Source organism: Microtus ochrogaster, chromosome 2 (assembly GCF_000317375.1).
Source record: "Microtus ochrogaster isolate Prairie Vole_2 chromosome 2, MicOch1.0, whole genome shotgun sequence".
Classification (NCBI taxonomy): Eukaryota; Metazoa; Chordata; class Mammalia; order Rodentia; family Cricetidae; genus Microtus; species Microtus ochrogaster.
The window spans coordinates 42005884-42032462 of record NC_022010.1 but is presented as its reverse complement, the minus strand read 5'-3'; the positions used below and the strand labels follow the sequence as shown (position 1 = coordinate 42032462).

Sequence of the window (26579 nt, the reverse complement as noted above, 5' to 3'; positions counted from 1 at the left end):
GAGGTCACCAGCTAAAGAAGTGAGGTCACCAGCTAAAGAAGTGAGGTCATCAGCTAAAGAAGGGGTCACCAGCTAAAGAAAGGAGATGTACATAGCACATTCTACCCCACCTGGATGGCCCAGAAGGATGGGGTACCCATATAGTCACAAACCCATCCCCTTATTCTCCCAAAGGATGGGCTCCATCCTCCACTCAGCCCAACTCCTTTGACCAGTCCTGGACTAAGTGAGACAAGAGTAAACAGAGGACATTGGGCAGCAAGCCCCTGTGTCACTGCAGACATACAGTTCTCTCCTTGGGGAGACGCTCAGTTTGCTAACAACCTAAGGATCCAGCTTCAGGGGTGTCCCCAGACTGAGCGCTCTTGCAGAGGGGCAGAACCGGGACCAGACCCAGACAGCGGGTTCCTTTCTACAGGGTTGGAGGGCATCCATCTTCAGGAGGCTCTAGTACTTCCTGGGAGGTCCCTGAGCGCCCCCTGGACCCTCGCTGCTCTACAGTGCAGTTTTCTCATCTCCGGGATGGTTGGAGTACCCTCTGCGACTAGCCTGAGTTTCAGAAGCAATACATGTCTTTTTTGTCTCCATGCGGAGGAGCGGCACCTGGCCTCCTCTCACCCCCCCTCTGCTTCTTGTCCCCCAGTTACTAGGGAGTCACCCCAGTGTCGTACGTTGGGAAGGACAGTGCCTTCCTGAACCTATTGTGCCCCACCCAGCTTGTGTTCTCCAGTACTATCCTCTCCTACCCCAGGCCCCTACCCACCTGCATTGAGGCCCGTTTGGTAGATGCTGGCATTGGCCTCCATTGTGACAGTAGCCCTCACTACATGGGGACACACAGGTGACACCATTCTGGGGGCTGTAGACCAGCTTGTAGCCCTCGTAGCCATCACACAGGAAGTAATAGTCCAGCATACTCAGGTTCACTGTAGGCAGGACAAAGACACATATAGAACAAGCAAACAGTGGAGGTAATTCATGCCTTTTTCACTGAGAAGTCAAATGTCAGGTGCTATCCTGAGAAACAATCGGTTGAGTGCACAGATACCTGTATCTGTGGGTACTCAGTTCTACAGGGTTGATCCAATCAACAGTGTGTAACAGAGTTGGGGCGCTTAGCAAATAAATTACTGTACAGCCCTAAGGGTTGTCACCAAGGGGGTGACAGTTTTCAGGGTCTGAAAACGCCAGTAGTGATGAGCACACGCTCAGAAGTTAGCCAAACCTCATACTCTCCAAATGACCAGCTATGTGATGGGGACCTTTCCTAAGTGATAAATTTCACTCAGAGATTTGCAAACCTCAGAGCTGACTTAACCTGCTGCCTCTTCAACTGCAGACCTGCATGTGGGGCCACATACTTTCTACTGGGGCTTGATGTGGCCCTCGGGTCTCTGACGGCTCCTCTAGCTACTTCTCTCCTCTTCCCCAGTTGTCTCGATATTGTCCCCAAGATAGAGCGAGCAACTCACGGGCCGTCACATCCTGGATATCTTCCCTGGAGATGGGGAAGAAGGTGACGTTTCTCCTGGCTTCAGGGTTGCTCCTTTTCGGCCGCCCACTCCGAGCCTGGAGGAGGAAGACCTCCACCACAGCGTCTATGAGCTGGTGGTTCAGGAAATGGATGACAGGCCCCCTGGGACGGTACTGGAAGTGGGAGACGACCCACCAGTGTTGAGTTGACTTGTCAGAGGGCTGTGCTGAGGGAGAGCTGTGTGGGAGGGTAACAGTGAGGGTTTGAGGAGCAGGGGAGAGGAGACGGGCATCATGGAGGGACAGCCTCACTTACATCCGCCTCAGTTCCACTTGGCTGTTCCAAAGAAAAGCCCGCACGTCCAGGGTCCCTAGCCTGTATGCCACCTACAATGGGGGAAAATGAGAGGGGGGGACGAGAGGACAGGGGGAATGTGAATCAGAAAGGCCCCACCCACCTTTGAATGCAAGGCCTAGGAGCCCCGGAAGCCCATCTCTTCTCACCTGAGACTGGCCTGGGTCCTAGCTTAGTAAATATTCAATGGGTGAGGGCTGAGGCCCTTTCCCCCCAGCATTGCCAGGGGAATCTCTGAAACAAACACCTCTGCTTGGTCTCCGATCCAGCCCTTCCTCTCCCCTCATATGTACCAAACACAAATTGTTTAGCTAAGATCCCAGCACAGCCCAGTGCCAGGAATGCCAAGGTGACTCAGGAGCCGTTTATTTCAAAGAGCCTGCAGTTAAGGGCAGCAGAAACATCTGATTGGTTGAGGTTGAGCCTCAGGGTACCAATAGTAATAATTACTTTGAATGTCTGTCGTGTTTTGGTTCTAAATGTTTTATATGCTTTGTCATTTCAGTGTTGATACGGCCTGATGACGGGTACTCTTTACGCTATCCCTGTTTATACACAAAGCCGCTATAAATAAGCTTGTCCAATTGTTACACCTGCTCTAGGAAGCCGCAGGGCAGAGATTTGTGTCCCTATGTAAGGGAGTCTAGAGTTTCCACCATTCACTGATTCACCTACTTTGCTTGGAGCTATCGACAAGGTCATGCTATCGCAGTTCCCTTTGGGAAGTCGGGTGGAGGTGACTTCTTCAGTATAGCAGCCAGCAAGTGTGAATCATGAGGGGTGCCCAGAAGACAGGCTGGGGTGACATGTCACCCTAGAGTCTTCTCAGGGCAAGCTGGTGATTCTAATATATGCTATGGTCTCTAATCCTGAGGCTTCCAGATGTCCAAGGCCCTTTGCCCGCCCCTGGCAAGAGGCTTCCTTCCTTTGGGAAATTAAGGCCTTCGAAGGATGTGCAAGTTATAGCACAGCCCCCATGAGGACCTTTCAAGATCTGCTTCCCACTGGGAGCCCAACAAGCAACACTGACCGAGGCGTTGACGTCAGCCTGGGAGGCGTTTTCATTTTCCCTGAGCGAGAGCATGATGGTCCTCAAGGGAAGCTCTGGAAAGGGAGAAGCAGGACCACTCATCACCTCAGGGACTTCTCAGCCCTCATTAGCTCTCCCTAGCCCAAACTTACCACATGGAAGGAAAACTCAGTTCCAACCTGGGTGTTTGGGGGAACTTGGGCCTCAGACACTGGTTTTCCCAACATTCCCAGCCAGGCAGAAGAGACGCACGAGGCTGGTAGGGATGGCAGGAGGATTTAGTCATACCTTTAGAGATGGTGGGAGTGAAGTCGTTCCCAGCCAGGAAGCAGCGGGTATCAGTGAAGGCTGGGGGGCAGGTGCAAGTGGGCTGACAACCTGGAGCCTCAGAGATGTAGCAGTGGCCGTGGTTATAGCAGTAATTTGTAGGGCAGGAATGGCTCTGGCAGACTAGAGAGTCTTCGAGAGCTGTAAAGGGGCAGGACAGTCAGCTGAAGGAGATGAGTAGCCTGTTGAAACCTGACCCCTAGGATATCATGGGTTTTTGTGTTTGTTTTCTCCCATGCTCAATCTGTGCTGTGCTCATGGGCTACTCTGAACCCTAAATCGTCTTTCCCTCATCCTTCTCCAGGCATTTCTCTATAACATTTCCCTTCTCCCAGGTAAGCCTTCTCCCACTTCTGCAGAGGCTGTGGCATACAGCTCAGAGCTGCTCTTGTCAGAGAAGGACCCAGAAAGCTGACGAGAAGGATCCCAGTCTACTTCAACCCTCAGATGGCCATCTCCTGGCTCCACCCACTCTGGTCAAAGACAGTGGTCTCCTGACTCCACTTGGCTGCCTTCAAGGACTGGAGAGGCCACACTGTCATCTCTGGTGTGTGGCTACTGTGGCTCAGAGGAAGAAATGCAGGTAGGCAGGAAAGAAGTCAAAAGAGAATGTAGGTTCCTCTGTCATTTAGGGTCCCATGGTGACACTTCCGATGTCCTGACTTGAGAGAAGCAGAGCCCCTGAGCCCTGTGTCTCTGAGGATGCCCAGGTGCCCGAGAGTCCCGCTTACCTCAGGTCCCCCACCCTTCTCTACCAGTCTTTCCCTTTTTTCCTATAGCAGGATCTCACAGCTGCTCTGTTCCAGCCCCACCCTTAGCATCTGCATCCTCTCCTCCGGCCCCACGCCATCCACCATCCCCTTCTAAGCCCTCCTACCACAGCTTATCGTGGGGGATTTGAAGACGTGTTGCTAAAGACAGACACACCAGTTTGTTTTTGTCTATCACAGATCCTTGGCCTATCACCTGGACCCAGAACCTGGCAACCTCCTCTTGCCAGGACCCTGTTCCCAGCTCACCTGCACAATGCCGCCCATCTCCAGTCATGTTCGGAGGGCAGGGCCCACAGCCCTTCCCAGGAATGCAGGTCACCTTTGGGAAGCATGGAACCTCACAGAGGTTCTTGGAGCGTTCACAGAAGCGGCCAAAGGAGTCCTCATCGCACTTACAGCTGGTCACCTGAATAACAGCAGGGGCTGGTGTTCACAAGCTAAAGGACGTCTAGTATCTCTGCCTGACACTTCAGCCGTGAGAAGGCCTGCTTGTGTCAGCCCCTACAGGACAGGACTGGGAGTCCCTGCCCATAGCTACACCATCCCCTCCCTGCCTCTGCAGTAGGCTCTCAGCCTCTCCTGTCTCACACTCTTCCTCCTTTCCTGGAATCCCTGATAGAGTGAGACAGGGGAAGAAACAGAGAGGAAAGAGAAACAAGCAAAGAGACAAAACAGAAATGGGGCAAGAGCTGCGAACCTGGGTCATAAACTTGACCACAAACATGGATGGAGAGAATTTTCTCCCAAGGACAAAAGGGGTGCTTCCTCGACTAGAGGGAAAGCAAACAGAGGAGCTGTAGGTCTCAAGACAACACCCACCCTCTCTTCCCAAGCCCAAGGAGATGGTTGTGGGGAGCTCTCTATTACACCCTATGAAGGTTGATAGTGTCGGAGCCCAGCAGTCTCTGGTCGGGGAGAAAGGCGGGGCAGCTTGCGGGAGGCTATGGACCTCTCTCCAGAGTGCACAGAACTTCCCGTCCTGCACCTCAGTGCTGCGGTGGGGACTATGCGAAAGGCTGAGGTGAGCATTTCTAAGCCTGGCAGGGTGTGAGGTGGAGCACAAATCTCTCTTGTGCTCTGAGCAGTGATGAAAGCTCCCCTTCCCACAAGATGGGCTCCTGTGCTCCTCACCACCACAGCTCCACCCTCCCTGCATGCACCATGCCTAAGGGAGAGCATGCTCTCTGCATCCCTCCATCTGCTCCTCCTCCCCCGCAACCATTAGAGAAGCCCTCCCCAGTTCCCACTACTCACCTCAAGGGAAGAATTGCCTTCCCTGTGGGTCTCATTGTACAAACACTGGCTCTCCATACTGCAGAAGCAAGCCACAGTCCTGGGCTGGAATACGGATGACAAATGAGTCCTAGCGTCCCTTGCTAGAATCTCCAGGGTACATGCTTCTGGAAGTGCTGGTGTCCACAGCAAACTCCCGTTATCTGTCCAGAGGAAAAAGAGACCTCGATGGCTGGGAGATCCTCTGCTCTGTGGTCAATGCATGCTGGCATCGAACACCCTGCTTCTCCCTGAATTCTGAATGCCACCATTTGAGCAAAGACACAATTCCCCATTCCCCCCACCCCCCGCAGAGCTGGAATTCCTACAGTGATGGCAGTCATGCTCTAAACTGGAGGGAGGCGGCACCTGCTGAACGAGCTGGGGTGCTGGGTGTAGGTAGAAATAGGAGAAGGCTGCTCCCCTCCCACTAGCGTGAAGAGGCTGCTAAGCGCATCTCTGCCTGAGCCTGTACTGGGATGGGTCTTGCTTGGTGTCAGTGTCCACTTAACGCTTCCCAAACCGCAGGCTGGAGTGGCTTCGTCCCCCAGCACCTCCTTTCTGCTTCCTCACCATCTCACCATCCTCACCTCTGACTTCCCAGGCCTTGACGGCTACCTTATCAGACATCAGACTCCAGGGTGTAGGCAGCAGGTTGGAGGGAACAAAGAGTAAGGAGGGATGGAGTTGACTTCACACCATCTCCTTCCAGAAGAAGAGCCCAGGCTGGCAGGAAGCCTTGTAATGCCATTGTGTACCAAGGCAGCGCCATATGGAACAAAGGAGATGTAGACAAAGTGTCCCAAAATGAGACCGATCGGTGGTTAGAGCCCAGAGGAAGGTCCCTGGTGACTCTGGTTTAGCAAAGGAAGTCGCTATCCCTCCTGCTTTAGCCCACCGAGTCACAGCTACTGGCCTAGGTTCTCAGACACCATTACTAACCGGGGAAGATGTGCTGTGCTGCTTTAATCCGGGAAGTCAGAGGAGAGAGAAAGTTGGATAAGCTTGGCTAACCACTGGAAAAACAACAAAAAGTACCAATAAAGGTATTTGTATTTTTCTTAGTCTTATTCCACAGTGTGTTATTCTTTTAGTAGCTATGATAATGCTGTAAACGTATGGCTCTTATTCCATTTATTTATTTTGTGTCATGTGGGAGCATTCATGGGGAGGTCAGAGTTCAGCTTTTAAGAGTTGGTGCTTTCCTTCCACCATATGGGTCCCAGGATGAAAATTAGGTTATCAGGCTTGGTGGCAAGTGCTTTTACCTGCTGAGATTCTCATCAACCCTGTAAACTAGACAGGGTTTCTCTGTGAGCCCCAGCTGTCCTGAAACTCACTCTGTAAACCAGGCTGGCCTTGAACTTGGAGAGTGGCCTGCTTCTGTCTCTCAATTCTGGGATTAAAGGTGTTCACTAACACTGCCAAGCTAAACTAGTATTTTTAATGGTCGTACTTGATCGTTCTAATGATCTGGTAAATGCTCCATGATGGTTAAAAAGATACATATAACTGGGCATGGTAGCTTATAATCCCAAGGTACAGAGGCAGGCAGATCTCTGTATGTTCAAGGCTAGGCTGTTCTATGTCAGGGACCATTGTCCTAAGAATGTTTGCAGAGAGCCCCACATCTCAACTATCTTGAGAACTGTTTGTTAACGGAACCTGCCCACATCCCAACTATCTTGAAAACTGTTTGTTAACAGAACCACAAAAGAATATTTCCGCTTACACAAAATACACCAGGTGTGCTAACTTTTGCTACCCCCTACCCCCCACCTCAAGCCAAGTTCCTCATTCAAAGGCTATATAAGCTGTAACCATTACCCTAATAAATGGAGAGCCTTGACAATTGAATTCTGCTTGGTCTCCTTCTTTTCTCTCGCCCATGATTCTTACAGGTAGAGCATCTTCAGACCCTGAATAACTGGACCTGATGGACGGGTCAGTTCTACACAGTAAGTTCTAGGACAGCCAGAGTCAGATAGTGAGACTCTTGTCTCAAAAAAAAAGCAAGCATTTTATTAGATGGAAGTAAATGACCTTTGCATTAGCTCTGTGTGCCCAGAGTAAGTCTACCTATTTAGTTCTGTCTATCTAAACCTCTTACTGCTACTCACTTGGGGAGGGAACCACCTATTTGAACTATAGTTATCTTTATTAGCTTGGGACCATGTGTCATTCTGTATCCCAGACTGGTCTTGATCTCATGGCAATCCTCCTTCCTCTAAGATGCCAGGCTTGAGCTGCTATAGCCAGCTATAAGCACCGATACTAAGAAAGTCTGTTTCTCAGGGCCTGGAGAGATGGCTCCATGATTCAGAGAACACATTGCTGCTTCAGAGGACCAGAGTTCGATTCCCAGCATCCACTTCAGGTGGCTCACACTGCCTATAACTCCAACTCCAGGGGGACCCAACACCTCTGGCAGGTTCCAGCACCTGAAACCATGTGCACATACCCCATATACACACAGGAACATAATTAAAATTAACAAAAAAGTATTTTCAAAAGAAATGCTGTTTCTCAAGTCAGATGTGGTGATACATTCTTGTTCTAGTTTCATTTCTGATGCTGCCCTAAAACATCCAGAACAAAAGCTTGGGCTGGGAAATGGGAGTGGGAGAAGGAGAGAGAGAAACAGGATGGGGAGAGGAGGTGGAAGCAGGGAAAAACGTTGGTTGGTCTTGGTTACTCAAATGAAAAGATAACAGGTTACTGAGCAGAATGAAGAAATGCAAGACAGCCCAAGTTGACTCGGGCCTCTCAGCCCCTACCCCATGCTGTTGCCCGCCAAAGATTCTTACCAGAGAGTTTAAAGCCACTACACTCATTGGTGAGGCTGAATGTGACATCCTTAGAGTTGCTGGTGATCATAATGATCTCCGTTCGCTCCCTGTAGGCTTGAATCTCGCTGGGGCAGTGGATAGAGGGTGGGTACTGATCTGAAACAGAGAGACATGGCCGAGACTAGCTATGCGCAGGACCTTCTCCAGCCTTCCCTTTCTGCTCCTTTCTCTATGACTCTTCCTACAAGCCCTTCCCAAGCCCGGGGCCCACCTCCAGAGCAGGACTCAGACTTTCTGCTCTGCAAACTTTAGACTCCTTTTTCCAACCTCCTCCTCAAACTGGGTCATTTCTTCCCTGAACAGAATGCCACGCTGGGCCTTGGGAACAGATGGTTGGTTTTTACCCCAGGAAGAACTGAAACCTGTGAGGGTGATTTGTAAATGGACATTCCATTTTCCAACTCTCCCAATGCTGTTTCTTGGAAGCCTATTATTTCCAGTCCATTGCTTATTAATTCATTCCCATAACAGATTTATCAAGCACGTGATATAGGTATGGCACTAATCTCTATAGCAATGAACAGTGACGGAAAAAGAGGCCTAAGGGAATCATAAATTATAAAACGCACTGAGTAGTTAAAAATACTAACGAAAATAATCAGAAAAAGGGTGTGAATAGAGAAGAAAAATGAGACAAGACAGCCCAGAGGGCCTTGTTAAGCAGGCAACGTTGAAGAATGAGAGAGAACACGCCTGTGGCCGTCTGCAGAGAGAGCCTTGCAGGCAAGAGAGAGGCATGTGGAAAGTTACCAGTGAGCCCAAAGAAGCCCGTGGGGTGGAGGAGAAGGGACAAGAGGGGAGTGTCAGGAAAGGGCTTCTGGACGAGGGAGGGGACAGACTGCACTGGGCAGTGAAGGGAAGGCTGTCAGAGGGCCTGAGAGAGCTGGGAGCTGTCAGAGGCTTTGATCCATTAAAGAAATAAAAACGCAGAACTTGAAGGAGTGTCATGAAATGGGGTCCTCGCCTGCTTTCTGTCTCCGGAAAGGCCCCTTGGTGCCTCCTGTCACTTACTGAGAGTGCCATTCACGTATTGGAATGCTTCAAAGATCATGTTGGTATTTCGTCCGATGGTTATGTTTCCTGTGGCCAGGGCATCAAACTTGCACTGCGGGTCTCCATGGCACCCAGAGGTCACGTCTTCATTTGAGGTGTTCAACAGTTGGGACAAGAAGACGGGGGTGAAGTTGGAAGGCAGAGAGTCTGTCCTCACTCCAAGCAGACCTGTCCCATTGATTTGCCCTGTAACGCAGGAGTTACGATGACGGTGTGAGACTCCAGCCATGTTTTAGCTGTGCCTGCCCCTAGTCTTCATGATGGGTGAGGGGTGAGGCATGGGAGCTGGTAAGGATGAGAAGGCTTCTGGCTTCTTCTGAGTCTGGAAATGTCTGCTTCAGTGAGGGAAGGCCACCCACCCCCTTCCCCACTTCCCAGGAGGGACATACAGGTGGAGTGGAGGCAGGGACAAACGTGGGGCAGTGGCAAAATCTTTGGACCTTGCCAAGGGTGACTAAGGTCGCCACAAACACAATGAAGACAGTACAGCAGCCTCCTCACTGACCTGCCCCAGTGGCCTGAGGACCCCAGACTCACATGTCATTCCATAGTGAAAAATGGTCTCCTCAGAGCTGTGGGCAGGGATGGTGGAGCCATTGGGCATCCTGAAGTCATCTTCCAGATTGTCATTCCAGACTCCTGTGGGAAAGAGCAGGAGGTTCGTCTCCACAAGAAAGTGGTGTCATCCACTCTCCAGGGTGCACCTGGCAAGACAGCTGCATCTGTCCCCGTCCAGGGTCCCAGGAGGTGGGAGAGGACCATACGCTCACACTGCACCTTTGTGCTTTAGAGAGGGAGAAGAGAACCAGGAAGGATGTGGGGAACGATGGGAGGAAGGAGGCGATGAGGGTCAGAAAAGGAAACGTAGGTGTGGAGGGAGGGAGAGGGTAGCCGGGTGGGCCCCCACTTTTCCCATAGTGCCTCCTTCAGATTACCTTGAAAAGATGGCAGACAAACAGGAAGTTAGCCTAAACAGTGGGTAAAGCAGCCTCCTCTGAGCCCTGGGGCACTGAGGAAAAACTGGGTAGTGAAGTCCAAGCCCACAGGCGAGACAGCTGCCTGTGCAGGGTCTGAGCTCCATTCTTACCCAGGAGTCCCTGCGTGTGGTTGCGGTACTCCTCTGGGAGGCTGGAGGAGGCATGGAGGATGTTGGAGAGAGCAATCACAGAGATGGTCACTGATCCGTCGAAGCTGGCTGAAACCTGGGAGCCATTTCGGGTCAGGAGGACACCAGTGGTATTGAACATTGGCAAGTCTGGAAGATAGGGGGATAAGTGACACCCCAGCCAGCACGCCTCTTGGGCCTACGACTCAGCAGCAATGAAGGCTTATGACACAGAGGGCACTGGGAATCCTGTCCATGCCTCGACTAAAGGTCCCACGCTACCCAGCTCAGCCTTCTGACACTTCCTTCTGCGGTAAGAAACAAGGAACGTTCAGTGCCCGGGCTGGGTGAAGAAGGCCCTTCTAATGCAGCAGTTTAAGGGACAGAGGGGCGGAGTACAAACATTCTGTTTTGCTGGGTGTTGCAGCCTCCCCCAGCACACCACTCCCAGGGGGCTGAGATCCTGCTGAAACCAGAAGATGTGGGGCGGGGCCGGGTGCTGACGGCTACTGAGCCTACCTTCATCCGTGTAGCTGGTGTTAAAGGTCACGGTCTGGTTATTGTGTAGAACTCGGATTGTGTCACTGGGTTCCAGGAACCACTGAACCTGGAAAGGAATTGAAGGAGGCCTGAGAGGAGCACGAGCAGGCAGGGCAGAGGCCTGGAAATAAGGCTCTGGAGAGCAATTCAAGGCTATAATCCAGGCCAGTGGAAGAAGTAGGTGATGGACAGGGCAAACGATGAGGATGTGTGTGGAGGGAGCTCAGTGGGAGTCAGGCTGTCTCACTGCACCCCTGCGGAGCAGACAATACCATTGTCCCCGCCCTATTGTCCCCATTGTGCTATGAGAAAACAGTGACACTGTAAGCTTTTGTCAAGGTTGAACAGCCAGTAAGAGCTGGCACCTATCTGATTGTGCTGTCTCTACGTTTTACTCTTCTCTCTCCTCTATGGCTGTGTCCTCTCTCCCTTTGTTCCAGGATGTACGATCACCATGGAAACATATCTCTGGGTGTGTCTACATGAGTGTTTCCTGAAATCTTTAGCTGAGCGACAAACTGTGAGCCAAAATAAACCCTTCATCCTAGTTCGGATTACTGTTTTTGTGATGAAAAGTGGTGATCAAAGCAGCTTGGGGAGAAAGGGTTTATCTGGCTCACACTTCCACGTCATTGTTCATCACTGAAGGAAGGCAGGACAGGAACTGAAGCAGGGCAGGAACCTGGAGGCAGGAGCTGATGCAGAGGCCATGGAGGGATGTTGCTTACTGCCTTGCTTCCCAGGGCTTGCTCAGCCTGCTTTCTTAAAGAAGCCAGAACCACCAGCCCAGGGACGGTACCACTTACCAAGGACTGGGCCCTCCCACATCAGTCACTAATCAAGAAAATGTCCAGGATAAGCTTCAAAGCAACAGAGAAACCCTGTTTCAGAAAAACCAAAACAGGAAAAAAAAAAAAAAGAAAGAAAGAAGAAAGAGAAAAAGAAAAAGCCCTACAGGTTTGCCTGCAGCTCAGTTCATCTTCTTAATTGAGCTTCCCTTCTCTCAAATGGTTGCTTTGTCACGTTGACGTAAAACTAGCCAGCACACCCTTCCTTACTTAAGCTACTCCTTATCAGGGACTTGGCCACAACAGTGAGAAAATAGAAAACCAATCTCTCCTCTTTCCCTTATTCTCGTCCTCCTCCAGGGTCCAGCTGATGGTTTCTGTGGGGTCCTGGGGAAGGGAACGCGAGGGTACCCTGGATAACCCCTCGCTTACTGTGATGGGGGAAGCCAGGCTGCTGGTGTTGTACTGAGCTGCAAAGGCAATGAAGTTAGTGGCCTTGGCAGAGCCTGTCTGGGCAGTGCGGCCCTCCAGCCGGAAGGAGGAATTTGTGTCCTGGGCCTGGACCAGCAGAAAGTCCCCCAGCCCGTTGAAGGTGTAAGTGACATTATCCAATGTGGTGATGTGGGGATCGCCATATGTCCACGCTGAAAGAAAGGACGTTACACGTCAGCATAACTGCCCAGCAGGTAGGGCTTCTGTCTTGGTGGACTCAAGCTCGGGCAAATTCCCCTGGCTTCCACAACCTGACCCAAAGGCCTCTTATGCTTGTAGTCCCTGACCCAGCTCTTGCCCCTATGCCATTGCTATATACAAAGCCTTCTGTTTGCTGTTAGGCTCACACAAGGCTTGCCCCCATCATCCCTGTGGTCACAATTCTGCCCTAGGAAGCTGATCTCTTGTTAACCCAGGCTCCCTTCCTGGATGCTCCACCTCCACCATGATGCTCACCTGGCCGTGGGGGTCTGTACGTAGCACAGCTAAGGCGGGGCCGGGCGCGGTGGTAAAGGGCACAGAAGGAGGGCTTGTCATTCCAGTGACAGCACCACTTCTGTGCCTCCCGCTCCTGCTCTGTGGAGAAGAACGGTTTGTCAGAGGGCAGAGCACCCCAGAGCCAGCAGGCGGGTATGATAGAGCATGGTGGTATCAGTGGCTAGAGTATGTGTCTGGAGACAGGCATGGCGCAGCTCACATCCTCCCGTGCTCAGTGACTGGCAGTAGTCTGTGACAGAATGTCATTGCATGTCCTCCTTGAAGGCATGAGGGGCTATTACATAACATGGCAAATAGTGTAAGCCGTCAGAGGGCCAGGGGAAGAGCGGACATAGACAATGGTATCAAGAGACTAGAGCGGGCCCCAGGGTGGGCAGCAGCAGGCTACCCTGCCCTGTTCATCTCCGTGTGCTCCCGCAGAAGGTCTCTGTGGGGATATGATTTCAAGTCTCCGTCCTGTTAAGATGTGTTGAGATCTCCATGGAGACACATACCAAACTGCCAAGGACTGTGCATTCTCCAGCCTTCCCGAAACTCTCCCCAGCGGCCATAGCTGCAGCACACGCCCCCTCGCCCAGAGGAGAAGCTGCACAGTTGCCTGTCACTGCCGTACTGCCAACCTGCAATGAGATCAGCCATCCTCAGGCCAAGGAACTTATGGTAGGTGGAGATGAACAGGGCGAGTTCGTCTGCGGGGTGGGGTGCTCAAGGTGTCTGGGAAAGGGTAGAACAGGTGTGAGCAGAGGTGACGGTCGGTGGGGGTTTGTGAAGGGTGGGAGAGGGGTATCACCTGTGTTCATGCGCCAGAATCGCAAGTCCCGTCGTCCCTGCTGCCAGGAGCAAGGGCAGGAAAGCTGGCTCCAGCCCCAGCTCCAGCCCCAGCTCCAGCCGGGCCACCGAGGCTGGCTCTCCAGCCACCACAGACACTTGAGCCGGTAGTTGGGCTTCACCTCCTTGTGTAGCCTGTAGAGCTGCAGCCCCCTGATGCCTGGGAGACAAAGAGATCAGTGATTACTGCGGGGCAGGGCCTGTAAGCTCTGCTTCAGCTTAGGCTCCACACAAACTCCGACTGCATCCTCCATCCTGCGCCCTGCCTCTCTGGACAGCTCTTTCTAGGAAGACTGCATCCTCCACCCTACGCCTCTCTGGACAGCTCTTCCTAGGAAGGGCCCCGGCCACGATTTATCTTCAAACCACCTTGAACAGAAGCTCCCAAAACACTTCAAGTCTTGGGCTCTATGGCAAAACTGTGGGACCAGTGCTGGGCAGGGAGGCGACACTGTGATCCAGTCTGACCTGCCTGCCTCCCTCCTTCGCTGTTCATTCTCCCTATCTCCTCCCTCCTTCCCTTCCCGCTCTCTGTCTCTCTCTTTCTCTCTGCCGCACCTTCCAGTTCCTAAACCACCACCTCCTCCTCTAGAGACATGCCATCCATCCAGTCATGCCGTCAGACCCTCGGTCTCCATAATGTACCCTTCCTTTCCTTTCAGTGGCCACAGCAACCAGGACAGAGGTAGGTCCCTGCCCAGAGGCTCTGGAAGTCACAGAGAAATTGGCATGCTAGTAGGGCCTTGCTCTAACACCGTGAGTCTGTGGAAGCCACTTTTGGGCCCAGATACCATCTTGGGAAGTGGGAAGTCGCTAGAAAAATCCTCAATGGAGTTGTGAAGTTTAAACCTTCAATATATTGCAAATTTCATACAGCACACTTCTTCAGGGAGAGAAGACTCCAGAGCCCTGCCCCAGACATAGTATGTTGTAGTATATGAGATTTTCAACCCTATATCCACCTGAATTATAAAACTGAATGTTTTCAGAAGAATAGCATTATTATAATGACCTATTCATACATGCACGCATACACACATGTACACACACGCACACACATGCCTGCACGTGCACACGTTCATATATGCATGTGTGTGCACACATGTACACACACACCGTGAGATACTCTAAATCATAAGCAGATGTGTTTGACAAAGAACGCTGATGTCACAGGAAAGCTCTTCCATGGGGTGACACCCACCTGCCATTTGACTTCGCTCATATTTCTGATTGCCAGACATCTTTGTCCCAGATCAATCAGACCTGAACTCATGCTTCAAGATCTACGTGGTGCCGGGCAATTGTGGCGCACACCTTTAATATCAGCACTCGGGACACAGAGGCAGGCGGATCTCTGTGAATTTGAGGCCAGCCTGGTCGACAGAGTGAGTTCCAGAACAGACTCCAAAGCAACACAAAGAAACTCTGTCTCGAAAAAAAAATCTACATGGCTGACTTCTCTCCAGTGCTAGCATGCCCTCTTAGCCATCACAATTTGGAAGCTGGCCTTTCTTCCCCTTTGGAGCCTTTCTCTATTACACTGAGTCACAAAGAAAGAGCCACGGACACTTGCCTCTGGCCGCTAGGGTCTCTCCCACAGCGAATGCTTGTGGAGAGCCAGCGTGGCTGACCTTTCTCACCTTCTCCTTTCATTTTTCTATTAACCCACTGCCTGGCATATAATAGGTGTTTGATAAATGTTGATTAAGTGAATGTCAGCCTTTTGGAACTCCTCCTGGTCCATCTCCTCAAGGATTTCATTCCAGCTCTGGAATGGGACATTTAGATGCTCATCCTAACTCCCTACCTGCAATACCCTTGTCCTCACACAAGAACCTGAATGCCCACTGACAGACATCCAGGGTTTGGCTCTCCCAAGGAAGGGGACTTACAGGGGCTGAGGGCGTGGAAAGAAATCGTTGCCTAGAGGGTGCCAACTGTGGATGCACCTGTAGGTGGTCGGCCTGTGCAGGACGCTCTCTGGGTGGCAGAGAGCGACGGCGGTCTAGGACTGCCATGGCTATAGAGTAGTGGGCAAGGGAGGACTGGGGCCAGCTCATACAGCTGGGTGGCACTTTTACCTAATTTGGAATTCAGGAATCGATCTGGACGGTACTTCTCCATTGCTGGCCGGAGTATCAGCGGGCTGTTTTCAAAATACCCATCTCCACTGCAGGCAAAGGGAAAGACTCTCAGGCCTCTGTGTCACACTCAGGCTCTTCGCTCTCAGCTGAAAACCACCCACACATTTAGTCTGTCAGTCACTCCGGCTAGCCCCCATCAGCAGCTGGTAGCCCGTGCTCAGTCAGGTGGGCAGCCAGACTGAGACACAAGCCCCAGCGCTGAGGAGGAAGAGAGGATGGGTGGGGGTGGGGAGCCTCTGCTTCACCCCACATCTGATCAGTGACAGTGGGCTCACTCAGGACACAGCGGGTGTGAAAGCAGCAGAGCTGAGGCCATATTTCCCTTTGTTTCCCTTGAAGCTCTCTAAGAGCGTACTGCAAGGGACGGCTCGAGGCCAGTCTCTGAAGCTGGGCGATCACAGCCAGCTCGACTCGGACACTCACTAGCTTGGTGGTCATGGTAATTTAACATGTCTGACTTTGGGGTTTTCTATCTGGGTGACAGAGATGTCGTTTGCAACCACACCACAGCTTTGTAAAGCTCCAGTGCCGAGACAATTGCAAAGCCCTCGGATCTGAGTGGAGAGATCCCGCCACCTTCACCATCAGTGTGGATCCAGAAAGGAAGGAGGCCCTCAGCAACAGCCATGGTGCTAGTGTAGGGGCATGCCCACAGAGAGTGCTCTGCTGTCACACAGGCTGGAGGGCAAATTCTCCAGCTGACATCTCTGGTGCGGACACCGGAGATGGTGTGAAATTGCCAGCTCCCTGGGTAATGACACGCTTCCCTCCTTCCATTGCCCACCAGAAGCCAGTCCAAGCCATGCACTTGTAGGGCAGCCTGGACCCACCCCGGTGGAACAGGAAACCGTCTGTGGCAGTTACTGCAAGCCCACGATGCATGGCCATCACAACTGATTGCCTCACAGGCAGGGGTTGGGAGCTGTTGCCTCAGAGACTGCGGCTCCTTCCCATGCAGGAGCCCACACTACAGCTAGCCATGGCCTCTCTACTCGGTGCCTTCTCCAGCTAAGCTGTAGAGCGCCAGGAGTCACAGATTCCAAACTTGCATGTCTGTGTTCAGATGCCCGCTTTGCCACTTTGAAATTCTGCTTTCAGAATTTCAAACTTAAAGTTTTCTTACCTAGAGGACAATGAACGGTCTTATATTATAGGACACTGGTCAGCTATTGTCAGTGGCTGTGATCACAAATTAAATAAATAAATAAATAAATAAATAAATAAATAAATAAATAGAGTATGTGATGTAATAGGAGTAATGAGCCGCTACTACCTGAAAAGCCAGCTAAGGTCAATGGAAACCAGAAAGGTCAAAGGTTGAAAGGCTCCAGTGCACAGGTGTTGGGATGGCAGGATGAATGTGTGTGTGTGTGGGGGGGTGATTTTCACCAAGAAGCTGCATCTTCAAGGATTGGACAGGAGTGTGAGCAGGGAACCTGTATCTCTCACAGTTCAGTGCTGACAGCTAGCTGATCCTGTCCTACCTGGAGAAGCCCATGATGACTCTGTTGCTCAGACCCTGGGTCACATCCCAGCGCATCCCACCACTCTGGTAGAGAAACAGGGCGTAGGAACTGCTTCCATCTGTGGAGAGGATGGCTTGGTAGGTATTGGTCTGGAAGTCGGCGAGAGACAAATAGAGACATCTATGAGAGGTCTGGAGGTTCCTCCCTGGTGCCCCACACCCTGGTGCCCCCACGCCCCTGGCCGGACACAGGCCTGTCACCTATTCCTGGTCCACCTGGGCTGGACTTGCAGGCAAGTTTGCTGTGATCAGAGCATCAGTTATCTTAGGTATAAAAGCACTTAGAGTGGCCAGTTCTCCTTCCTTGTAACTCTTTTTGCAGGGAGAGGAAATAAAGGGCTCTGGGTTGCAATCCCATTAGAAGGTGGTGTTTTAAGAGAGAGCTACAGGAACCTGAGAGATTGGAGGAGACAGCAGAGCTGACAAAGGTCTCCTTGTCTCTCCCTCAGGGATAAGTAAGGACATTGTCCAGGTCCTGTGTGTGGTATAGAGGACCTGTCTCAGGTGGTCAGTGAACTGTTTGCTGAGCACCATGTGCTCATACTTCACTCTAGTGAAGGGAGCTGACTTGTGTAAGTCACATGACCTTGTCAGCCACAGACATTCCTGCCTGTAAATGCAGTCAAGGTTTCTGCCCACTGTGAGTACTCATAGACTGTACTTTCAGAGGGTAGCTATAGCCAGCAGTCTTTCCTCCAGTCAGGGAGGCTCCCTAGGAGCCTACTGGGATGTCTGGCTCCCACCAGGCTCACAGGGAGCCAGCACCCATGGTCCACTGACCCCATAGTTCCACTGGGCAGGATAGGCAGGAACGTTGAACCACGTGACTTTCAATGTCCACTTGGCTTTGTAGCTCCAATCACTTGCGAACTCACGAATCAAAGACTCCACCTTCCGGATGAGCTCATTGTTTTCATCATGAAGTGTGTTGTATTCCTAGAAAAGGAAAGTAGGCACAAGCAAGGAATTCAGAGTCCCATTCAGTTCCCATAAGGCAGTGGTTCTCAACCTGGGAGCCTCAATCCCTTTGGAGTTTGAACAACCCTTTCAAAGGGGTCACATATCAGATATCTGCATTACAATTCATAACAGTAGCAAAATTACAATTATGAAGTACCAACAAAAATGATTTAACGGTTGGGGGTCACCACAGCATAAAAAACTGTATTAAAGGGCTGGAGCACTAGGGAATGTTGAGAACCAGAGCCCTAAGAGGTACCTGCTTCCTGCTTGGGGATGCTGTTCACTTCAGTGCCCGTGGCTGCTTGTACATCTTTTCCACAAGTCTTTGGACTTTAAGATCGATTTAAATTTAGGCTGCAGGAAAATCTGGGGCATGTGAGCTAGAGAGTCCCTACCTTAGAAAGTTAAACCTTCTAGAATTGAACAGATACATCTCTTAGCTCAAACTGACTTGGATGATATGGCCATGTGTGTCAAATTCTACATTCCTGTGTCTAGCTCATAACTCCTAAAGGACGGGTGTACGCCTTTTCATCTTTGGAAGCTAGGTAGTTCCTTGTCAATGGCAGGTACACAAACACAATTGCTATGGCAGCCAATGCTACATACTTTGACAGACTGGAATTATTAACTCAGAAACGGAGAGGGGGGTCTGTTTGGCTCAGACTCATTGAGACAGACCCTCTACAGCTCCATCCCTGCCACCTGCAGGCCTCCACATGGTTGGAGTAGGGTGTTCCAGGGTCTGTTTAGCATTCTTTCTTGGCTTCCTCCCTACCCTGTATTTAAGCTTCAGTGGCTTCCCTCACAAGCCGAGGCTGTGATGCAATGCCCTTCCACTGCCCTTAATCTCTCCAGACAGGATGCTGGAACTCCTGACTGTCAAGGCTTTGAATGACCCACCTGGTAGAATATGGTTCCCCTGGAGCTAGAGAAGTCAGCATCATCCCAGAATGGGGCCACCATGGACACCTTTTCCATTCCTGTGAAGCCTCCTTGAGGTGGGTTGGGGTAGGAGAAGATGCTGTAGTCTGACTCTGGAAAAATGATCTGGCCATTATCTGTGAACTGAACACAAGGGTTCTCGGTTAGGGATTGTTGAACGAAGAGTTATCCCCATCTAAGGGCCAGCTTCTCAGAAGCGTGCCCCCCTCCAGAAGGCCCATCTGTGCAGAGGATGAGAGGTGTCAACCTTGATGGTCCCCTCGCCCATTTCTCGTTTTCTAGGAGAACTTGTTACCTAAGCACCTTACAAATACTCATCCCTATCAGGACAGTTTCATATTGTCCAAAGGAGTGGATGGTGTCCTGCTTCAGTGGGGTAGCCCAGCCATTGTCAGAGCAAAGCTTCTTGGTAAGCCGCACCCTTAAAGCTTGGGAGGAGCAGAAGAGGACAAAGGAGTCAATGTCCTCCTCCCAGTACTGTGTTGACCTCTCAGTTGGGTGTTACTACTCCTCTCCCTGAGGGCAATTGGAGCCCGTCACCATTCCCAGGGAATCAGGAAGCAATCACAAGAAATGAAAATGAGGCCAGGGCAGTGGTGGCGCACGCCTTTAGTCCCAGCACTCGGGAGGCAGAGGCAGGCGGATCTCTGTGAGTTCGAGACCAGCCTGGTCTACAAGAGCTAGTTCCAGGACAGGCTCCAAAGCCACAGAGAAACCCTGTCTCTGAAAAAAAAAAAAGAAATGAAAATGAGGTAAGCCAATCAAGTTCCCAAGCATAGCTTATTCCTCATGAAAAAACCAAAACCAAAAACAAAACAAAACAAAAAACTTGTTAAATAAATGTGATTTCTTCTTACTAGGGAGAGGACAGTTTTGCCCAGACGGGCAGGGAGGCATGGCTTTATTCAGCTTTCCCCAACTAGAAATTGTTATAAAAGAAGCGATGGAGGTGTTGTGCAGCAAAGGTGACTCCCACTCTCCCTTCTGCTCAGTCACAGGGCCGTCTCCATGCCTGGGGGAGATACAGGGCCCGGAGAACACGGGCCACAGACTTAAAACAAGGGCTTCAGCCGGAGACTCACGTAGAAGGAATCCCGAAGAGAGGAGCCGAGAGGGAAGCCAATCTGGATCTTGAAGAGGGGCGAGGTAAAATCCACGGTCCTGGCAAACAACCGGTGGTCTCCAACTTCAGGGCTTGTCCCGTAGGGGAAGAGGGGAATGCCTAGGCCAGGACAAAGGAGAGAACAGCACCCTTGCGGGCCTTTGCTTCTTCAGGTTCAGAAAGATCCGGAGAGAGCTTTCCCTCATCTGCTGCTTACCTCGGCCCTCTTTCTGAAAGCGCCCCTAGGCCCTGACTCTTTGCTGCTCCACGCATAGCTAGCACATCCTCCTTGTATATTCTCACTGGTACCCTTCTCATTCCTCAGCTGAGAACATCCTGACTTAATGGCCCTGCCATGAGGGTGTCAACTGTACGCTCGCTCTGATGGAGAAGTCAGAACTGCCCAAGGGAGAAAAGATGAAACTTTGAGACCGCAAAGACCAGTCATTTAAAGGCCTTTTCATAAAATGGCCCTTGTTTCCTGAAATGGTGTTTCTATAGATAAATTCGAAGAAACACCCCACCCCGCCCCAAAATTACTCTAGGCCACCCTTACATCTTTGGATTCCAGTTTGGGACTTTGTCCTAGGTATTTTTCAAGCGGACCTCACCCTATACCTTAGCATCAACTCATTAGGACCCTGGCTTGGCCTTGATTGGCTTAGCTCAGAGTCTCTACATAGCTCTTGGATTCCTCACTGACCCCTTGCTTGACCCTCCCAAATTTATCCATACCAGCCACCACTGTGCAAATCTAGATCCTTCCTGGTTGCATCACCCACAAGGTTTTTGCACACACCAGACTCCTTAGAGTTCTTAGACCCCCCACCACTCTTCACCCTTACTCCTGGCAATCCCAATGCTCAGAGCTCCTACCCACATTCAATACGAGGATTATCTTTTCACTCCCGCGGCTGTATTCTAGCTGCTCAGACCATGCAGCCTATCTGAGGTGCTCCCCCTTCCCCAGCTCCCTTCCGGAAGTCTCCTGTCCACCTTGATCCTATTCTCACATTGCTTACAGGCTTACACTTGGTATCCTGGCCTTTCATCTACAGAACAGTTGATTGGTCCCCTGCTCACTCCCCTGTCTCCATCTCCCAGCCCAATACAATGCACAAAATCACCCTCAGCACCCAGCTTTGGTGTTGTTCCCTGGAATCTCTGATCCCGGAGAGCAGAGACTGTAACCAAGTGGTCCTAAACACTCAGTCATCATCCCTCTAGAGGAAATACAAGTGGGGGAAGGTGGTTTGTTCATGGCCTGGATGGGACAGAGTAGAAACCCAAAGAACTGGATCCCTCAACAACACAGAAGGACCTAAACTGGCAAATCCAGTCTCGCAATCACAGCGAGAAAGTCTTGAAGTCTGGCTCGGGTAGAAAGCAGAGAGGGAATGTCTTATGGGCATCACTCACCCTGCTCTGGTAAAATGGGTATTGGGGGCACTGTTGACCTGGAGGTTGTGGTTGTGCTGGGCGTGGTAAGGGTCAAGGAAGTAGTAGAGGGTGATGTGCCTCTGGCACTGTCTGTCTTCGGGGAGCTTGTGGTCATTCCTGGAAATACAGGAAAAGAAGACAAGAGTGGTTTTTACGTCACAGAAAATGAGGAGCTGGGAGAGACAGCTGAAATGTTTGTTTATATACTGGTCAACAGTCACTGCCTCCATGTATACGCAAACAGGACAGAGGGAGAGGAGGGGCTAGTCGTCATTCACTGTGGGGAGCCTCACCTCAGCTGACTCACCTGAGGAAGATGTCCCATGGGAAGGGGCATCTGTAGCAGTGGGTCCAGGTGCACAGGATGAGTGGTTTTCTGTGGTCGGCTTTGTGAGGATGCTGGTTTGAGTTGTGCTGGAGGACGCCATGCTGCTTGTCCGGTAACTCTGAGAATATGTAGATGACGGCTGCATAGAGGTGCTGTGGGCTAGGATTGTTGGTTGTCCGGCTAGAGTTGTGCTTGGAACTCTTGATGTGGCAATACTGTGGCTTCTGGTGACGTGTGCAGATGTAGGCCCTGCGTTTCCTGAGGTGAAGTCTGGAGAGGTTGATATGTCTGGTGTAGCTCGAGGTGGGTGACTCCTGCTGGACGCAGATGGAGTAGTTATTTTGCCGGAGGAGGATGTTCCCCAAGAAACTGTCTGGGTCAGAGTGGGTACACTCGGGGAGAAGGAAAGAGATGATGGGGTGACCTCTGTGAGGGTGGTGTGAGGTGTGCTGCCGGTCTCCATGCTTCCATTGTGGATGCTCTGAGAAGATGGTGAATATTCCTGAGTATAGGTGATGGGGGTGGTCATCGTTGACAGGACATTTGCTGAGCTTGTCACTGAGATGTTGGTCATGACAGATGTGGAACTGTGAGAAACGTTTGGAGATTTGGTTCCAGTATTTCCTGAGCTGGATACTGTAGATACTGATGCCATTGGCATCTCTGACGTGGTTGCATTTGTATGGATAATGCTGGAAGTGGATAGGTTGTTTGTGTCATTAGGAGATGATGGCCCATGAGACACTGTCTGTTCAGAAGTTGAGCCACTTGGGGTGGTTGAAAAAGTTGATATGGACACCTCTGTGAGTGTGGTCTGAGGTGTGCTGCGGATCCCCATGCTTTCAGTGTGCAGAGTCTGAGAAGATGTTGTCAGTTCCTGCGTCATGGTGATGGGTGTTGTGATAGTAGACAGGACTTTTGGTGAATTTGTCATTGGGACATCAGTATTGACCAGTGTGGAACTTTGAGAAAGTGTTGGAGATGTGGTTTCTGCATTTCCTGAGTTGGAGTCTGTAGAGAGTGCTGCTGTCGCCACCACTGATGACGTTAAACTTGTGTTGATGACAGTAGAAGACAAGCTGGCAGTTTCCCCTGGAGATGATGTCAGTTGGGACACTATCTGGGCAGGAGTTGAGCCATTTGGGGAAGTTGAAAACGTGGATGTGGTTACTTCAGTGTGTGTGGTTTGAGGTGTGCTGCTGGTGTCCATGCTTCCAGTGTGCAGAGACTGAGAAGATGTTGTCAGTTCCTGAGTGGAAGTGATGGGTGTTGACACAGTGGACAGTTCCTGTGGTGAGGATGTCATTGAGAACTGTGTGGCAGCATATGGAGAACTTGGAGTAACTACAGCACTTGTGTACCCTGCGTCTACTGAGGAGGTTTCAGTGGAGGGCAAACTTGGAGGTGAACTTCTCATAGTGTGAGCAGAGAGGGAAGTTGTTTCTCCAGCCGTGGGAGTTCTCTGGAACTCTGCGTGTGTCACAGTGGGTCCCCTAGGGGAAGATGAATGAGTTGATGAGGACACCTCTGTTATGGGATATTGAGGTGGGCTGCTGGTCACAATGCTGTCAGTGTGGTCACTGTGAGAAGATGCTGACAATTCCTGACTAGAGGTGATGGGAACTGACACTGTTGAAAGTTCCTGTGGTGAAGATGTAACTGAGGCTTCTGTGGCAGTCCCTGAAGAGCTTTGGATAATGTCTGGAGCTGTTATTCCAGGAGCAGATCCTGTAGAGTGTGCTGTGGTGGGCACCTCTGATGTGGTTGGGATTGTGTTGATGACAGTAGATCCGGAGGAGACAGTTGTTTCATCTGGAGAGGAAATCCCATTGGACACCATCTCTGCTGCAGTTGAGCCACTGGGGGAAGGTGAGAGAGATGACGTGGTCACCTCAGTGACTATGGTTTGAGCTGTGCTGCTGGTCTCTGTGCTACCAGGAAGGTCATTCTGAGATGTTGACAATTCCCCAGTTGTGGTGATAGGTGATGTCACTGTTGACAGGACATTTGGTGAATTCGTCATGAAGCCATCAGTATTGACAGGTACGGAACTTTGGGAAGAAGGTGCCGATGTGTTCTCAGTATTTCCTGAGGTGGAATCTGTAGAGAAAGCTGCCGTTGACACCTCTGATATGGTTGGTTTGGTGTTGGAGGCACTGGAGTTGGAGAGGTTCGTAGTTTCTTCTGGAGATGATAGCGCTTGGGACACTGTCTGTGCAGGAGTTGAGCCACTTGGTGAAGTTGAAAACGTTGATGTGGTCAGCTCTGTGAGTGTGGTTTGAGGTGTGCTGCTGGTGTCTGTGCTTCCAGTGTGCAGAGTCTGATGAGATGTCAGTTGTTGAGTTGTAGTGGTGGGTGTTGTTACTGTTGACAGGACATTTGGTGAATTCCTATTGACACATTTGTTTAGGCTTGTTTCTAACTAATCCTTATAACTTATAGTAACCCATAGCTTTTAATCTATGGCTTTCACTTGCTTAGTTATCTTTACTCTGTCTGCCTTCACATCTGACTGGTGACTCACCTTTCTTTTTCCCTGAGACCTCTCTATTCCCAGAAGTCCTGACTAGCCTCTTCCCACCTACCTGTTGGCCATTCATACGCTGCATTTGTTTAACTAGGTAAAGATGTGTTGCTGTTTTTATGCTGCCTGCCTAAGGCACCTGATTGGTCTAATGAAAAGCTGAATGGTAAATAGCTAAGCAGTAGAGGGATGGGTTGGGCAGGCAGGCAGAGAGGATTAATAGGAGGAAAACCCTAGGCTTGGGAGCAGAGAGAATGCGGGAGAAAGAGAGGGAAGCACCTGGGGCCAGCCAGCTGCCTGTCAATGAGCTATGAAGTAGGAAATACAGAATGAAAGAAAGAAAAAAAAGTCCCAAGCAAAAGAAAAAGGTTTATCTATGAAGAGAAACCAGTTAATTTAAGTTTAAAAAGCTAGCCAAAAACTAGCCTCAAATCAGGCCGAACATTCACAACCAATAATAAGTATCCATGTTGTGATTTAGAAGCTGGTTAGTGACCAAAAACAAAAAACAAGCAAACAAACAACAACAACAAACCCCCTGCTACAAGGACACCCTATTCACACCATTTTATCTACAAGTAGTCACTCTGCTCTGGAATTGTACAGTGTATGTGACTTATAGAGTCCCTCAGGGCAGTTTATTTTCACAGGAGAAAGGAGAGAGAGAGAGAGAGAGAGAGAGAGAGTGAGAGAGAGAGAGAGAGAGAGAGAGGAGAGAGGAGAGAGAGGAGAGGAGATGCATGCACAAACAAACAAGGTTGAGCTGCAGAGGGTACAAACACCATGTGAGGGTTAAGAACATAGCAACTGCTTAATATCCAAAGCATACTTACATCCTCCTCACAACATCTGCACAAATAAGGGCTACTATCCCTGCTTTCTACACAAGTAGGGGCCTCTTAGAGACCCGGCTTTTCCAAATTTTTCAGCTCTAAAAGCCAGGACTACAATACCCAAGTTCCTAACCTCCATGTCAAAGTTCTCCATGTCCTTCAGGGCCATGTTGTGTAGGAAGTTAAGGACTACCAGGCTGAGACAGGTCAACCTGGAGTCTTCCTGGCGCTGTCCTGCCTTGCCAGAGGGGTGGCCCAGTGATGTCAAGGGATCAGAGCATCTGGGTGCTGGCAGAAAAGGGTTTCCCTGTTGCTGTTTCCCTTTCACTGGATTCCTGGTGTCTGTGTCCTCAATGCCGCTCCTTCTCACCCCTCCCCCAGGGAGCAGTTAGGACCCAGCAACATCTGGCACCCAGCACAGGGATTTCTGGCACAGGATTTGAGCTTGCTTGACTGTTCAGAGTCCTTTTTCTTTCCGTCTTGGCTGTAAATTTTTGTTTTTTCCCAGAACAGGTTCTAGCCGCCTCCCTCTCCTCACCCGCGGTGCTGGACGGTGTGCCTGACAAGGTGTAAATCAGTGAGAAGGCCCCTCCTTGTTGTGTGTTCTCAGTTCCTTCAGTGGGAAAGTGTTGGGACCCCCGTACTTTACTTTTTTGTGATGTCTGTCATGTTTGTCTGCCTGTCTGATTAGGAAGGCACATTTTCTCTGTTCGGTTTGCCCGGCGCCTTCACTAAGCATGAAACATGAAGGTCCAACTCAGTTTTCCACCCCGCTGACTGTCATCTTCCCTCTGACTGTTGCCCACCTGCTGCTCTCTCCCGCTGTAAAATGGGTAACCTCTCTCCCTCACATCCACTCCTTCCGTGTCTTATCTCTCCATGGTATCTGATGATGAGGGGACAGACAGTTCAGCTCCACAAAACATGCTAAGGAGAGCACAGCCACCGTCAACACCGTGTGTGCCGCTTTCCCATCAGCTCCACTCCTGTTGCTGGAGGAGCGGCACAATGTTCACCTGCCTTTAAAGGCAGAAGTTTCCGCATACCGTGGCATGACCCTCAGCTGCCAAGGCCAGCAGAAGCCTTCCCAATCTACCTGGGACAAAACGCCCCTAACTTGCCCCTTTAAACTCCAGACGGGGCCAGTAAGAGGAAGCTCAGGTAATCCAACAATCTACTGGACACTGCCCCTTTTTTCCACACTCCCAATGCTGACCATCTATCTTGATGGACAAGCTGTCAGAGGCTTGGTGGACATGGTGCGGACATCACCATATGAACAGAAATGGAGGTACACTGCTTCCTCCGTTGGAAATTTAGACCTAGGCCTTCCATTAGTGGGGTAAGAAGTCAACAAGATTCAAAACTTATTACCTATCTAGTCCATTGGAA

At 50.8% G+C, this 26579-nt stretch overlaps 1 protein-coding gene across 1 annotated transcript in view; it reads right to left on the bottom strand.

Moving 5' to 3' along the window:
• The window catches only part of Muc4 (mucin 4, cell surface associated), a 25840-nt gene extending 484 nt beyond the window's left edge, over positions 1 to 25356 (bottom strand). The window contains exons 1-24 of the mRNA XM_013351135.1: positions 25321 to 25356; positions 21810 to 24150; positions 21482 to 21619; positions 20043 to 20182; positions 18919 to 19083; positions 17833 to 17988; positions 17012 to 17142; positions 15465 to 15553; positions 13346 to 13543; positions 13050 to 13175; positions 12514 to 12633; positions 11998 to 12209; positions 10757 to 10844; positions 10220 to 10387; positions 9670 to 9771; positions 9091 to 9318; positions 8038 to 8175; positions 5213 to 5394; positions 4205 to 4364; positions 3147 to 3326; positions 2859 to 2932; positions 1790 to 1860; positions 1473 to 1711; positions 764 to 926 (exon numbers count right to left, since the gene is read on the bottom strand). Of these exons, the coding sequence (XP_013206589.1) occupies positions 764 to 926; positions 1473 to 1711; positions 1790 to 1860; positions 2859 to 2932; positions 3147 to 3326; positions 4205 to 4364; positions 5213 to 5394; positions 8038 to 8175; positions 9091 to 9318; positions 9670 to 9771; positions 10220 to 10387; positions 10757 to 10844; positions 11998 to 12209; positions 12514 to 12633; positions 13050 to 13175; positions 13346 to 13543; positions 15465 to 15553; positions 17012 to 17142; positions 17833 to 17988; positions 18919 to 19083; positions 20043 to 20182; positions 21482 to 21619; positions 21810 to 24150; positions 25321 to 25356 (5645 nt within the window). The remainder of the gene's footprint in view (positions 1 to 763; positions 927 to 1472; positions 1712 to 1789; positions 1861 to 2858; positions 2933 to 3146; positions 3327 to 4204; positions 4365 to 5212; positions 5395 to 8037; positions 8176 to 9090; positions 9319 to 9669; positions 9772 to 10219; positions 10388 to 10756; positions 10845 to 11997; positions 12210 to 12513; positions 12634 to 13049; positions 13176 to 13345; positions 13544 to 15464; positions 15554 to 17011; positions 17143 to 17832; positions 17989 to 18918; positions 19084 to 20042; positions 20183 to 21481; positions 21620 to 21809; positions 24151 to 25320) is intronic.
• Positions 25357 to 26579: the final 1223 nt, after the last annotated feature.